Consider the following 16,578-nt stretch of genomic DNA (forward strand, 5'->3'; position numbering starts at 1 on the left):
GACTTCGGCGGTGGCGCGAGCGGCGTGACCAAAATCAGGCGGCGGCGGCGGTGCACACCTCTACTACCAAACAACTGGATGGCTTCTTCCAAGCGAAAAATTACACCATCTCCCGCTAAAGGGGACCATGAGGCCATGCGAAGCTGGAGCACTTGCACGATCGCGTTTCGCTGGCGTTCGCTGGGCATGCTACTGACCTTGCGTCGTGGAATGCGAAGAGGAACACTACGCGCATTGTATCTTTCCTCTAGTCTGGACGTTAATTCTCGCAGGGCGTGCGGGGAACGTCGACAGGCGCGTGAGAGAGAGGCAGCGTAGGAGAGGAGAGAGAGGGGGAGGGGACACGCATGCGCTGGCCCTCATCGCGGCACTGCGCAGGAGAGAATTTCGGCATATCGAGCCTGCATTTCAGAGGAGCCAATCAAGGCAAGCGCTGGACTGAACGCGCGCAGCACTCTACCACATGAAGAAGAGGAGACTAGAGGAGGAGAGTAGCGTATGCGCCGTGAGAGCAGAAGCGAGAACGCAGGAGAAGCGCAAGCAGGTGCTGGTAGAGAAGTGGAGAGAGTAACGCGCAGCTATTGGAGAGAGGGAAGGAGGAGAGTCGCGCATGCGTAGTGTGACTGCAGACTACGCCGCGTGCGGATTACTTCGCATCTAAAAAGGTCTGCTTGTCATGGACAGTATGCATGCGCATATTACCGACACAATTGAAGAAAGTAAGCGCTATCGACTGCATGCCTGTAGTCATTCTGGATGGTAGGACGAAGATTTTACAGCCTTTAGATATCTCTGTCAAATGCAGCTTTCAAGCTGTACTGTCACATTTGTCAGTAGCTGGATGACAGACGGCAACCGTAGCTTTATGGCAACCAAACGCACGAGACATGCTACGTTTGGCGAGGTGGCCAGGTAGGTCGACGAAGCATGGGCCAGAATTGCCAGATTTCAAACAGTTGGCTTTGTTGCTTCTGCGCCTGTTAGCAATTATGATAGCAGCGACTCAGAAGATGGCGACGATGCCCCTGCCTACCGACGTGGCCACTGTTCAGAGGACAAGGATCAGCTTGAATAATGCACTGTGAAAGAATAAGTAAACTTTTTTCTGCTTATGTCACAACCCGCAGCACTTATACTGAAGCATTGGCTGGATTTGATTTATTCGTAATGGGTCAGCACATTGAATCGTAAAGTGTGCACGCCGAATCATGATTAATCGTGCACGAGAAAGAGGTGCGACTTGTATAGGAATCTCTTTGTCACAATATGCGCTTTAACAGGGGTGCATCTTGTACAAAGGTGCGGCTTATAATCCAAAAAATATGGTAGTTCCATCACATGAATTGTTGCTGCAGTGTCTGTTTGGTGGCAGCTTTCTGAAGGGATAACTGGCTACCGTAGGCTAGGTCATCAAAAGGTGGCTCACTGGCACAAGCGAATACGGATGATGGCCGCAATAAGAGGTAACAGCAATGAAGAGTCCTCTTGAAGAGACCACGTGTGGCACTTCAATATAGAAAGGTCATTCATTCTGATTGATGTCACTCAAAAATAAATTGTGCCGTTTAAAATGATGTTTAAAACTATGTTTGCATCCACCTGATTTTGTATTGGTTGAGGCCCCTGATCGACTGGGTGGGCATCAATATTTCTTGGAGCATCGGCAGCAGTAGCATTCACTAATTTTAGGGGCGTGACGTGTGCAGAGCCCTGCAATTGGGGTTAGTTGCATTTGACAGTATAAATAAGGTTATGTTTCACCAGAAATATTTCAGTCACCTTTTACATCTTGTAGCTTGGAGCCTTATCTAATGAAAATGTTAATTCCTATCGTTTGCTTCAAGCGTTGTGCAATAAGAAAAAGTCGAAGTGGATTATTCAAGGCAAACTTGCCGTTAACAAGATGCACACAGAAGACGAAGATGACGACATGGGTGGTCAAAGTGAATTGAATAATACTTATCTCCGAAAATCTGGCCTTCACAGCACTCGAACTTATATATAATGGCATAAATTAAATTTAAAATATTTAGTAGTGAATAATGGCAAAATAGCGGTGGCCATGCTTTTGCCATCGTTGGCACAAGCATGGGCTACGTGTGGCCCGAAGTTGGCCGTGACGTCGGCCCAATGCCATTGACAGAGCAGTTGCTGATGGTCAACAAACAGGCTGGCCATTTGCAAAAAACGACATTGGCCCAACTTATCTTGCCGGCCTCAAGCTGACTAATTTTTGAGCGGCCATGGACACCAGCCTACCTTCTGCCGAGCACGTTTTGTCGCTTGGGCTATAGCTTGACAAAGCTGCTATTTTAAACAGTGGTACAACAGAATGTAGCAATAAGATTGACACATTGAGCATTGGACATAGCATATGTGACTACTCTTCAGGAAGGATGTGTTGTTGATGCCCATTTTGAATATAGTCATGCACAACTCTCTTTCCGATATATCTTTTTATATCCATATGCCCTCATGCGAATTATTGGTTCCAGGGGTCACACGACACAACAAGCTCCATATAGATTGCCAACCTTCATTACACTTTCTGCAGTTGAAATGTGTCAGCACTTATACGATATTAATGTCCACCACTGCTTAACTGCAAAAATTTTGTGCTCCTCCATGAGAAATCGTATAGTACCCACTCGGGGAATCAAAACAGAGGAAGAAAGACACAGAGCTGTAGTTCGTGCTATTTTAAATATCAACTACCTGGATGTAATCGTCAATAAATGTTTTACACTACTTTAGGGGTAGCGACGGACAGATTGAGACGACCCTGCGGGATGCCATTGAGGTAGACACCGGTCTTCGATATGCTCCCAAAAAGTCAGAACTCTTGCTGTACTGGCCTACCCTCCAGGGCAGGCCTCCCAAGAGTTTCGTTGAAACAAGAGAAAGCGAAGAGATTCACCAAAGAGACCATCTCTATTGTCAATCGCATCCGAGTCATCGGAATGATTATCGAATCCAACGGGATGAATGGTGAAACTATGAACAGACTCGCTCAAAAGATCACCAACGCCGTCAGACTTCTCAAAAGGATCACAAACAGAAGAGGTGGACTGATTCTGAAGGAGGACAGCCTCATCAGGCTGATCCCACTCCTTGGTCATTTGTCACATTGCATATGTAGCGTCTATGCACAATTGGTATAAAGGCGAAAAGAATAAGATTGACACTATCATCCGCAGGGCATACAAAGTTGCCTTTAGCCTACCGGTATCCACCAGCACTGGGAGGTTACTCCAACTGGGGATCCATAACACTTTGGATGAGATAGCGGAAGCACGAAGAATATCACACCTCGAAATGCTCACCATCACCAGCATGGGAAGGCATATACAGTAGACTCTCAGTAAACGGAAATCTGTTAAACGGAACAGCTGCTTAAATGGAACAACTGCCTCTAATACGATTGGTTTCATACTTGGATTCTGCACTCCTGTTCATCTCTCAGTAAACGGAACTCCTCTTAAATGGAACACATTTTCTTGGTCCCTTCAGGTTCCGTTTAACGAGAGTCTACTGTATTACAAAAGTTGGGCATCGCGTATCACCGACAGCATGGTGACAAGGCAGACATCCCTAAGGGGATAAGAGAGAAGATACACGTCGTCCCGGTGCCAAGAAACATGAACCCGATTTACAACCCAGGTCGCAGAAAAGCCAGAGCTACACTCCTACTGAAAGCATACTGCACCGATAAGAATGCAGTTTCAGTGACCCACATGCTACCAGGACGTACGACGTTTTACTATCGTTGTGATCAACATGGAGAAAACGACAACGCACGCATGCAGCTATAGTGTCAAGACCCGACACCCGGAGGTAGCTGAAGAAATGGCCATTTCTCTGGCCATAACTGACGCTGACACTCAGACTGTACTCAGTGACTCGCGCACAGCTGTATGGAATTTCGCTAAGGGTAGGATTTCGATTGAAGCCCTTTGTATACTTGTGAATGCCAGCCAGGTTTCTCGGGCTACCTTGATCCGATTCCCCGCCCATACGGGCAAAGTCTGCCCGCACTTCCCCACCCTTGACGAGGCAGTGCACACCACCGCACGCGACGCAACAACCCGTGCAGGAGGAGATGGTCTTGTTGAAGAGTACGTGGACCGGGATCAACTTACGGGATTCAGTGATGTGATTGACTGAAGCTGTTTTGGAGCAGGTTTTTGGAGCAGCAAAAAGTGCGTTTTGGAGCAGGTAAAAGGGCTTTTGGAGCAGCCAAAAACGCGTTTGGGAGCAGAAAAAACAGCTTTTGGAGCAGCTAAAAGCTCACTGCCAAGTGGAAAAATGAATCGTGTGAGGCAAAACAGTTAAATAAGGAGGAACTCTTTTGAAATAAAAAGTTCTGTAAAGTAACGGGTGTTTGCATAACACCATTGTATCAACTAACAGACCCGTAAGAGTAAACATTGGCGTTGCGGTCTTATAATGGCTTAGGGTGGCCAAACAAACAACGCAGGTAGGGTTTCCCAACTGCAGTATTGTTGTACCGAGATTGTACTTACAACCTTGGTGATACGAATCTGAAGGGGGAGCGACAATATTCGTATCGCCCAAAATCTCGTATCATCAAAAAACTAACAAAACCTGTTTTCAAACCACGATATACGCACAAAACATTTATTTCCGTCAAAAGAACTCGCGTACGCCTTTCTGGGACGCACGTGAACGGACCAACAAGGGACGGCGCGAAAGCGCGCGTCAAAGCTTCGCATGAGGCCAACTGAAAACTAAGTGAAGTCCGCTCCACGATAGTGACAACCGAAGATCGACACGAACGCCGAAAGGCTTCGTGCCAGGGGCATAGGCAGAAATTTTAGATGTGAAGCATCTTATGGCGGAGTTCAATCCGGTGGCGGTGGTGGTGTGCGGCGTGACCACCCTTACTGCGCATGCGCAAACCTTCTCCACTTCCCCTCTCCACTCCCTCTCTCCCCTTCCCTCTCCACATCACCTTTCCCCTTTCAACCCTTCCCTTTCCCCCTCTCATGTCCCTTTCCCACCCCTCTCCACTCCTCCTCTCCCCTCCCCTTTCCCCATCTCCCCTCCCTCCCATTTCCGCCTCTCCCTCCCCTCCCCTTTCCCCTCTCATCACCTCTCCCCTTTCCCTTCCCCTCTCCACATCACCTCTCCCCGTTCCCTTTCCCCTCTCCCCTTTCCCCCTCACCACTCCACCTTTGAAACGCGGGCTCTACATGCTGAAACACTGCTTCGCATCGCCTCATGGTCCCCTTTAACGGGAGATGGTGTGATTTTTTCTTTCGGGGAGGGGGGCACCTCCTTGATTTGAAGTGGGGGCCGGGCAGGCAGAGTGGTCTAGTGTCATTTTGGGCTCTGTATGCCGTAGCGAAAAAAAAAAATTTCTTTTTTTTGGGGGGGGGGGCACCTCCCCCCCCCCCCCTGCTTGGCTACGACACTGCTTCGTGCCTTTTTTTTTACGACTATATAGCCTTTAATCTACCGCTGCGTTAGCCGCGTACCTTCGGAGCTCGTAGTCGCTATCGATGATCGCGCTGATAGCGACCGTGGTTTCGTGCGCGGCGGTTGCAGCAAACGGTAGTTCCGTTTTCAGTCCGCCTGCGCTGGCCGCGCACGTGCCTTCAAATCTACGTCGTTTGTTGCTATCTATGCACTTTTGTCCGCGGCGTTTGCGGGAGGCAGCGTCGCTTGGACTAGGTGGACGTTGGACGCGCGTGCACTTTCGGAGTTTCGTCGTCGCCTTACATGATAGTGTCAAGAGCGACCGTGGTTTCGCCCACAACGGTTGTGCATGGCAAACGATAATCACAGTTCTGACAGTGTGCTGCGCTGGCCGCGTACTTCCAAAGCTAACAACATTCTGCTCTAGGCCGTCGCTCGACGAATTCGGTATCAAAGTTCGTATAACCCGCCGCGACGCGGAAAAGTGTTCGGAACATCCAAATTTCGGCCCATTCGACACAATAGAATTCGGCTGGGGAATTTCACAAATTCATATCAGCCGGTTACGTTTACATTGACAGTGGTATAACACTGGTTCGAGTAGCGGAACTTAAAAAAGGGGGCAAAAATAAGGCATGGATGTCGCTGTACTAACAACTGAAATTTTCTACGGCGGTGCGGTCACACCAGCTCACGGCGAGCCGCTCCTTCCAAGGTGCATTTTTGGGGGGTAACACCAATTTACAGCAGCCTGGAGAGGGTTATGTCGGCCCCCAAAAGCCTGAGCAAGCCAAACCAGCGCTTAACGAGCCTTCCCATCAATCTGCGTCCGGTCAGGTCCCCCAGAAAGCGCCAGGCCGCGTGCCACGAAAAATGATGCAAGAACCCATTCCTCTCGCGGCACGAAAATTTTGCCGCGCGGCAGCTTTGGAGTGTCGCGTTTTGCCGCCGGCAGCGCGCTGCGTACGTTTTTACGCTTGTGTGCTTATAGTTTGGCGCAGTTTTGGCGCAGGACAGCGGAGATGTAGCAGGATGTAGTAGGTTTCACGTCTTGGCGCAGTTTGGCGCAATTGGCGCAGCTATCACATCACTGGGGATTACAACGAACTGACCAGGACGTTCTACTTGGCCCGGCGATTCTACCCTCCACCTCGTGGCAATCTATGCAGAGCTCAAGCAGTTACCTGGAGACAGCTGCAACTAAAACTTGCCCTAATCCACTGCTGTATCACCAAATATACCCCGAGATCTATAACACCAGCATCTGTAAGGTCTGCCAGACAGACACAGCTACGCTTAAGCATATATATGCTCTGGGAATGCGAGGCTAAAGCCAAACGTATTAATCCCGATGCTCTCTCGGCGAGGTGGGAAGCCGCTCTGCGCAGCTCCAAGCTCGCCGACCAACTCTGGGCAGTCCAGCAGGCCCGTGAAGAGGCGGAGAGGCAAGGCTTTGACATCCCGACATGGAAGACCTGAGCCCAGCCCATTAATCTACAGGACAATCAATAAAGTTCTTCCATCCATCCATTCTAATTATCAAGTGTGTCCTACCCCAAGCTTGCACTTTATTAAAATACTCACTGCAGGTGCAAATTGATAAGCAGGTGATTCCATTCACTGCTCCACCAAATGTGGTTGCATGTGCAAGTCAGATACCAAGCACTCATGAGTTGGAAATCTTATACAATAAGTTACACACGAGAATCCTAACACTTCAAGCAGGAATTAAATTGTGAAAAAGAATGTGTAATACTCATGCATTAAACCTTACAAGTTTACACTTGGGTGAATGCAAAAGACACTGACCACTATCGTCATGGCTCATTCCGAGATTGTGGCCGAGCATGTGAGTCACAGTGCTGGCCACTAGATGGGGCTCGTACACGTTTGTATCCTGCACATGCAAGCAGAGACAGTCATGTCATGTGCAAACAGTCAGTACTTGTGCACAGAGCTTCATCGGCACACTACTCACCTGGCTTATTCCCACAGCCTTTGCTGTGCACACGGTGTCGGGTATGGCCATGCCCACCTCTCGACTCGGAAAGTGGCGACCACTGCACACATTGCGTCCCCAGTGAACAGTCTGGCACAGCCCCTACGCAAGGGCTGCCCCGTTTATTAGGGATGGTCGATTTTTAATCAATTAACGCGTGTGCCGTTAATCGATGGAGTTTTTTTTTGTCAATTAATTGATTAATCAACATTTTCTTGCAGACACTTTCAAAAATGGTGAAACGCTGTTTATAGTTCATGTTCATTCACTTAAGTTCATTTATTTGTATGGTAGGAACAAAGATAAAAAACACAAGTGCATAACACTGTGATAAATCATGGTATCTGTTTTGTTGAATACTGAACGTAACTGGTTCTAATGATTAGTGCAAGACTAAACAACCTATGGTACCAAACCAAACAACACAGAAATCCAGGGACACATTGAAATTTAAATTTTATTCTGCAACAACAGTACTGCTATGGGAAGGGCAGGTGAAAGCTGTTAGAACAGCTTGAGGAGCCCTGACCCCCTGGTGCACAGGATTGCAAAGAAGAGTGTGGCTAAGTACAACCTACCAAGAAAAATACAAGTCTCAGAACGAGGCTAAAGAAAGGAGATTACAATGAAGGCATAGAAAAGAGGTAGTCGTCACATCATTATACAGACACTAATCGTAGTTCTTTTAATGTTATTTTCCGTTATCATCTGGTTTAGAAGTGTAGGAAGTTGAAATTTTAAAATTTTATATCCGTAATTTGTTCTGCATTTTGATATATACCACACTTCAGGATGACATACATTATAAGCAGGAAAGCTTTTCTGCAACCTTGCTAACCTAGCAACCGAGCCTATACAGACGACATAGTTTGTAATCATGTATTGATGTAATCTGAATGATGTGGTGCTTTCAAGTAGCTTTGCTGTGTGGCAGCGATATGGCACTTTACATGCTAGATGCAAAGCTTTCTTTTGCAAGACGGTAAGTTTGCTAATGTTTACAGTTGTTGTTGACCGCACAAGAAAGGCATAATACAATGAAGAGGATAACAACGAGTTATATATGAGCACGTCAACAGAAGTAGGAAAGTAGTAGCAATGGTGGTGCATAATGCCGATTGTCTTAGACAGTTTACTGATATGGTTCATGTGATCATCCCATGACATGTTTTATGAAAAAATACACGCCTAATGAAATAAGGCGTTTTATAACTTCAGTTTCCGAGTTATTCAACGAAATGATGGGAAGCTGGACTTGTGTGTGCGGTGGGGTTGAAATAAGACAGTTTTATTTGTTTATTATGAGCCCATGCATAACTTCAGACAGTGCGTTATTTGCTCGACTACCTAAATCGCTGCTACCTTTGCTTGAAAAAAATAAAATCCTATCAGCGCATATTATATAATGGGCTGATTCAATACAGACTATTTCATTAATATAAAGTATAAACAAAAACGGTACCAGGAAGCTTCCTTGCCTGTTTTAATGGATTTAATATTTGGTAAAGCTTTCCTTCAATTACAACGAATTGGGAAGTAATTTGTGCCTCTTACACCAACCAGCTTGTGTAGGAGATTTTTATGGTTAATGAGGTCGAAGGCCTTTGGAAAGCCCAGAAAAAGACCAAGTACCCTATTTCTGGATTCGAAATTTTCCAGAATGAATTCTTTTTGTGCCAGTAGCGTGAGCTCTGTAGACTTATTTTTACGGAAACCATATTGTGCTGAAATTATCAAGTTGAACTGGTCAGTAAAAGAGGTCAGGCGTTTCAAAATTATTTTCTCTAAACCTTTTGAAAAACAGGTAGAAACACAGGTAGTATAGGATGGTAGTTCACCCTTTTTAAAAATAACTGTCACTTTTGCTATTTGCGTATTTCCAATTTAAGAGTTCTGTGGACAAACATATGTTAAAAATGTAGGTAAAGCAGTGTGCTAGTATATCAATAACATATTTAACAAGTTTCATTTTAATATTGCCCACGTAAGCACCTTTGCTATTGCTGAGCGTTAAAAAGGTCGCTAATAATTCACTCCCTGAAGCTTGATGGACACTTTAAAGGAGTGCTGACATAAAATTTGCAAAAACTTGAGTTTTTTGCTCTTAATCAGTGACAACTGACTCATTAATAGTGGCAATGAAACTCGTTTGTCCCAGCGTGAGACGAATGTTTAGTTATATGCTCATACATTATGACAGGAGGCTGTCTCAATTTCAAAGAGCACTCAAGAGCCCCGTGACGTACTCGGCCTATGTGTGAACAAATTCTATCAGCGGAGATCATCTGCCACGTGGTCAGCATTGCTGTGTTGTATGCCGCGTTGAGTGCTGTGAGTGCTTGTTTCCTCGATCATCTAACTACACTGCTTATCTAGTGCGGCAATTGATGAAGGAGCCAAGAGGAGTCTAAAGATCAGTTAGAAAACCACAATTCATTGCACGAATCCTGCCAGTGGCTGCAATATTGTTTTCGTCGTCCATCTGAGGTGACGATTTCCGTGAGCCTTGGAGCAGCCGCAGTATTAGGCGTGCTGAAACATTTGCGTTCTCATCCTTTGTCAAGTAGCAAGTTGAGAATTGACGAATCACAACTTTGGTTCTATGCAACAGTGTGTATGTGCAACATGTAAGTGGTGTGATGTACGCTTTTCTTAGATCGGGCAATGGCGCATTCTAAAGGCATACCAACTCCACGCACGTACGTCAGAGAGCCAAAGCAGTTGTCGGTCCATTACGCAGTACGATCCCGACAGTAGAGAGCTTTAGACTGCCTGTAGACTTCCTAACATTTGCGGACACCTGGTTACCAGAGCTAAACGGCTGCAGCAGCAGCAGTGGAGCCGGTAGCGACATATTGTGGCGTTTCGTCCAGCTACAATATGAATTTCGTTTTGTTTTCTCTGTGGCATCCCTATTCTTGTCAAAAAAAAAAAGATAATGAGAATAGTGTGAGTCGATAATGATCTCACTGCCAATGCTTTACACTGAGTTAGTAAGCAAGTAAGCCACTGCAATGTTATGTTTGTGGGTCTCTGGTTAGGTTCTGCATAATCAGGTGTCCCTACCAGCATTGTCCATCTTGTACATGTCTCCGGTAATCCAGCCAGAATTCATGACTATGTTATTTACAAAGGGTACCCGCATGATCAACTCATCACTTCTTGCTTCAATTTCTGATTCAGCACGAACTTCAAAACGTAATTAAAATACTGTTTCGGCTGTATTTGCAGCCGATATTGTACAGATGGCACCACTATGTGGCCATGAGTGCTATGCAACAGTCAAATTGTGTTTGGATTTTTGTGTTACGACTCCCTTAAGCGATGACTGTTGAACAAGGAGTGCAGCTGGCACGTTATGAAACATAGCATGAAATGCCACTATAAAATGGCACTTGTTGCATATGTTGAGGTTGATCGTAAAGAAACCATGCAGGATAACAAAAAACATGAGCACTTTGTCATGTGTCTTCCATAGTCCTGCATCGTTCCTTTTTGGTACACCACAAGATATGCAGTAGCACCAGTCTTGTTAGTGGCACTTGTTGAGTGAAACAACACAGAACTAAACAAGAAATAAGAAAAAACGAAACTAGTGAAAAATGAGTTCTAGTGAAAATATGCCAGGAACTACAATATGTAAAACTAGAAGAAAAAAGTTACAGGTTTTGGGTTTTCGAACGCCATGCTATTTCTAACAGAGCAAATAAATGTCAACTGGTTGAGACCACACAGCATGAAACTCTATGGCTAAGATGTTTGATACACCACCACCGTGCTTGAACGCTAGAATTGCTGTTTGGGTGACAACCAATTACAGTCGCTGACCGTTTATTCGGACGCTGAAAATTCAGACATGCTCATTTATTCGGACACGTTCGCAGCACTGCCACTCGTCCCATTGAAGAAATGTAAACTCACGACGGAAAATTCGGACACCCCACCATGTGCCATTCGATTTTTCGTACTCCGGCTGGCTGATCAGTATGACGTTGAACGCCATGACAAGCTGCCAGCAATGTTTACGATATTTTGCTTTTTGCAAGCCAAGCAAAGATCGGAATCGGCTCGGTGCGGCATTTGAGGTGAATGACAATGCGTACGAGTACGACACGGATCCTAACTCGGACAAAGAGAGTATGACAACACGAGCGCTGCAAAGTCAACTAGCCCAACGTCGTTCCCTTTAGGCGTTTGAGAGTTTGCGTTGTCAGATGTTTCTGTGGCTAGGCCTGATCCGCATCCCGAGCTTTGTGTCTCACTCCCTTGCTTGTTGCTTGGTGTGCGAGGCCTGATCTGCTGAAGTTGCTCCGACGCCACCTGTTCCATGTGTGCCGTCGGAACTAAAGAAACGCACTACCAGGCCCTGACGACTGGTGAGAAAAGCAGCGATAACTCGAACCAGCACATGTGGACGGTGACTGCCGAAATGACGCGCCTCCCACACCACAGCCATCAAATGCGGATTTAGCGTAGGCCGTTGCAGTGCTATTGCCGACCCACAGGGGTGGCCAAACATTGGCTGAAATACAGGCCGACTTGGTCGCGCGTAAGCGTACATGTGTACAGACGCGCACTGACAAGTTTTTTCCAGCTGCTGGGCCAACAAAAGTGCTTTTTTCTGGTGAATCCTTTTTTTCGGACTCCCGATTATTCAGACTTCTCGGCAGTTCCCGCCGAGTCCGAACAAACGGTCTGCGATTGTACCTCTAGGTCTTACAACAATGCTTTCATCCCCTTCAGTTCCCATTGCCACTTGATCAGTATGGTCCGTTCAAAGAGATGCCCAAACAACAACAGACCAAACGAAGCAACTTGAATGGCCAAACAATTAGCGAGTGAGAATATTTGCTCGGATGCTGCAGATGTTGCTGCAACTGACAACTTCACTGCTATGCACATGGCTGCTCACACTTGAACTCAAATTTTTATTATTTTGCAAGTAGCACACGGAAGCTTATATACATCACTTGATAAGGTTACAAACCATCCTTAAAGGGACACTGAAGGCAAATAACAATTTATGTCAGAGTGAAAGCTCAATGTATAAAAACGTCTAAAATGGCAATATTATCAACAGCAGTGCCCTACTTTCCGAGAAATTAAGCTTAAATGTATCACACGATAAGCGCCACGAGCGGAACATTTTGGAAGTGATCCCGATGACGTGGGAGAGTCTGAATACAATTAATCACTCGTAATCAAACTAGCAGCAATAAAAAAAGAACCTTCCGTGCATCAAAAGACGTAATAAAATACTGTTTGTTTGTTTCCATTTGATTCATGGAAAAAAGAACCTCTTTGGTGTTGCCATGGGGAACGGCACGCGTGGTTCAAAGGTTCCATTTTTGCCGAACTGCACTTCGCTCGGCGCCCTGCTTCGCTCACGCGGTCGCCTCTCAGTGATAGTTTCGGTATTGCGTACTGCCGCGTGTGTTTTGTGCGATCGTGAAAGTCGCTCTGACAGAAAGTTCGACAAAATGCCGCATACACGTGATGTTGCCGGATGCCCGAATGGTGCACGCTGCCAGTGCACGCTGCCGCGCAGTAAAGGCAGGCAACGTTGGGCACCCGCAACAGTGACGTGAGAAAGACAGCTTTCAGGCGGGCGATTTGAAGTGCGCTAACGCGATGCGGACCATTAAAACGTGATTTTACTTCAAAGTAAGCACTTCCTTGGCACAAAAGTAGCACTACGAGGTTTCTGGACCGCTATTTCAACAATCAACGTCGACTTAATATTTGCCTTTAGTGTCCCTTTAAACGGTCCCTTCACTAGAACTTTTTTGGCACAGACGCCTGCCTCACCTGCACCATGATAAGCAGCAATCCACCAAAGGAATTTGATCGCCAAAACCTGTTATATATTTTGCACTAGTTTCAGCGCGATAGTGTTAAAGAGCTCGTTCTGCAGAAATTCTGGTGTTGGCGTCATTGGTAGTGAGCGAAAAATAAGCGTTGTACGCAACCAAAAAATCTAGAAAGATGCAAATAAAGTAAATAATAAAAACCTTTGGTTCGAGTGAGAATCAAACCCAGGCCTTCTTCGTGGCAAGCAGGTGTTCTACTACAGAGCCACGACATTGATTGAAACAGCTTCGAGAAAAAAAAAAAACACTATATGAATGTCTTGTAGTGGGAGGAGTTCCCTTAACACATGTAATATTGTGTGGCAGAAGTGTAGAATTGTACCAGGCATCAAAACACATGAATTGCACAATGAGTGGGTGTTTTAAAGGCCCATCATTACAAAACGCTCAGAGTATTTAATCATCATCATCAGCGAAAGCATCAACAAAGTGAGCAGCTGGGTAGGTTTGCGTGTTGCCCTACGGACATGCAGTGGGCCCTTTGCTGATTCGCAAAAGGAAGAATTATGGCATAGTGGGCACTCAACAACTGTACTTGCAGTAGGCATTCTCGGATAGTTTGAAGCGGCCAATCTTACGCGCACAGACATACGTTTCCTTGCAGCACGGTTGTGGTGTGCATCAAGAACCGAAGCCAGGCTAGCAGTTGAGAAGGCAATGCGCACGGGGCCCGATTATGCTATTGCGTTCTACTCTTGAAGGCAAAGCTCAAGCGTCCTCCAAGTTTTTATTAAGTAAATTACACAGGATAAAAATAGCATGCACATATTGTACTGCAAGCAGGAAACCCAGCATGCTGATCACTTCTTGTCAAGTTATTTTTCTTCTGTATACAACTGCATAGTGTATCAGCTTAGTGAAGCACTGAGCTGCAGTTTCTGTTTGTATAATGGTGCAAATGCAGTAACCAATGGGTAGTCCATGTGGGACACTGTGCACACGCCTACCCTACAACATAAAAGAAATTCTTAAAACCCAGAATGTCTCCAGCGGGCTGGGCTGGACGTAACATTCAAAAACAGCATGCCTGGCATGCAAAGGCATCTACCACTTACCAACTCTTCATACCAGCGCAATAACCATGAAGTAATCATCGGAGTACCGTGCTGCATGACTGAAGCACAAATACCAGCACGCAATCTTCGCATCAGAGCGTGTGGTATCTTTTAAAGCTGCTGCTTCACGGGCAAAGCTTTCCACGTCTATTGAAAACTATCACAAACACTTTTTACTAATATGATTTGGGCATCTACAACAAGGAAAAATAAGCAGAAAATATATTCACATGCCAAGGCTGGCTGCATGACTTAATGCATGTGGGATTACTTGGACGATTACTTGGGACTCGAGAAATCAGTCAACACCAGACAAGCCGCTCCATCTGGCCCACCATGCACTTTCTGTAGCCTCACAGCTGCCATCTGGCTCAGCTAGATTCTAGTACAATTTCAGGATTTTCAGCTACCACTGTTTGTTCTGTGATCCACTCTTCCTATTAGAGTTGTGCCTGTCATTTTTTGTTCCACCGCACACTGTGTGGTTGTTCTCAAGTTTCTTTGTTATTCTTCAGACTTGTACCCCACTTGATAGAATTGGCAAAATACAAGATACCCTTCGGCTGATTCTAGGGTCTGGTTGTCTGTTTTGAATTCTTGCTTTATTCCCCAGGATTATCTCTGTTTTTGCATATTGATTTTTCACCCTACTCTGATGCTTTCTGGGATTAGGTCTTGAACCATATTTTGCAATTTGTCACTGTCATTGCTGAAGCGGATGTTGTTGTTGTCAACAAACCATAAATTGCTTTCTCCTTTAATCTGCATTCCCCCTTTTTTTTTTCCCAATGCAGTCGTTAAAATACCTCCTCTAAACATGCAGTGGATAACAACAAGGAGATTGTGCCTCCATGTCAGACCGCTTACTGTAAATTATTTTTTAAATGAAATGCACTCAGTTTGAATTCCTGTGCAGTCACATTGCTATTCGGCAGTGTGTCTTTGATAAGGGCTGCTTCTACAAGGCTTCCTCGTATTTTATAGTGAACACTAGGCTTGTGTGAATATTCGAGCACATCGAATGAATACTACAGTATTCGAATTCGCTTCGACTCAAATTCAAATAATTGGAAATTTTGAAGTAATCAAAATGAACGAACAGGTGTATATTAACCTGCATGTACCCTTCCTGTAAAGGTGGCTTCACTGCACAGGACGAGTGCCATGCCGTGCACACACCTTTAAAGAGAAAATCCGCACTGCTGCGAAGCCCCACTTCAAGGTTAAATGAACATGTTACTCCCACATCGATTCACCATTTATTAAAAACCGGAGAAAAAGAGAAAACTCCAACCATAAATTTATTTTAGATACCCGACGTTTCGAAGGCTGACCGGTTTCTTCTTCAGGTGTGAGACGGCCCGAGACGCACGGCGCTTATATACGCCTTCTTGCCGACACTTGTCGCAAGCCTTGACAATAGAGGGAGGGCCACGGCCTCTGGATAAAAAGCGCACGGTACGGCCTGCCGCGTCGGGCGGTTTTCTATGGGAGAGCGCGTGTTGGCCCTAGTTGCAGTTGCGGCCGCTGCGGCGCGACGGGGCGGGGAAGCGGAAACGGGTGCCAGCGGCTCCGTTGGGGCAGCAGCCGCAGCAAATTAGTTGGTGGTGGTCACAACAGCGATCTCACTCAGCTGTTCTAAGCGTTTTTTTTCTATCTGATCTATCGCAGTCATGACATATCATGCATTCAGTTGAGTCCGTTCGCGTAATCTGGTTAAATAGCCACTTAAGTTTCCGTGTACGTGCCGAGCTCCTGGCATTTTTTTTCCAGGACTAACTTTTTGCTTTGTGTCTGAAAAAATATTCCGCAATGCGCGTAGCAACATTATATGGCGCTGAATGTGTGAAAAAGTGGTTGTTATATTTATGTGCGTGTAATGAATGCATCGTTTGTTATTTTAACATATTGATTTCCGTGACATTTCTTCAGCACCTTTCTGAAAATGCTTGACAAGTATTCATTTGAAACATCTGACAATACACGTTCACGTTCTTTATACACAGGAAGTGCATGTAAAAACATACGTTGAATCTTTTTCATGATGTCTTATACATGATATTGTGCCGAAAAGTAGTTCAGCTTCGGATGCTTGATACTAGCGGATTCTACAAATATAGTGACGAACTCGTCGTAACTTTGTTGAAAAGGCTGCGGAATTCATTAGAAGTGGCTTGCAAATATTCTTGACAGTTCTTAGCAGGGCAATGTCATC

General features: G+C 45.7%; 2 protein-coding genes across 2 annotated transcripts in view; both read right to left on the reverse strand.

The window, feature by feature from the left end:
• The window catches only part of LOC119388290 (protein SEC13 homolog), a 492,033-nt gene that overhangs the window by 364,082 nt on the left and 111,373 nt on the right, over positions 1-16,578 (reverse strand).
• Positions 1-16,578, reverse strand: part of LOC119388291 (disintegrin and metalloproteinase domain-containing protein 11) — a 483,088-nt gene that overhangs the window by 238,842 nt on the left and 227,668 nt on the right. The window contains exons 14-15 of the mRNA XM_049413903.1: positions 7,418-7,499; positions 7,249-7,336 (exon numbers count right to left, since the gene is read on the reverse strand). Coding sequence (XP_049269860.1) covers positions 7,249-7,336; positions 7,418-7,499 — 170 coding nt within the window. The remainder of the gene's footprint in view (positions 1-7,248; positions 7,337-7,417; positions 7,500-16,578) is intronic.

The sequence above is a fragment of the Rhipicephalus sanguineus genome, chromosome 3 (assembly GCF_013339695.2).
Source record: "Rhipicephalus sanguineus isolate Rsan-2018 chromosome 3, BIME_Rsan_1.4, whole genome shotgun sequence".
Classification (NCBI taxonomy): Eukaryota; Metazoa; Arthropoda; class Arachnida; order Ixodida; family Ixodidae; genus Rhipicephalus; species Rhipicephalus sanguineus.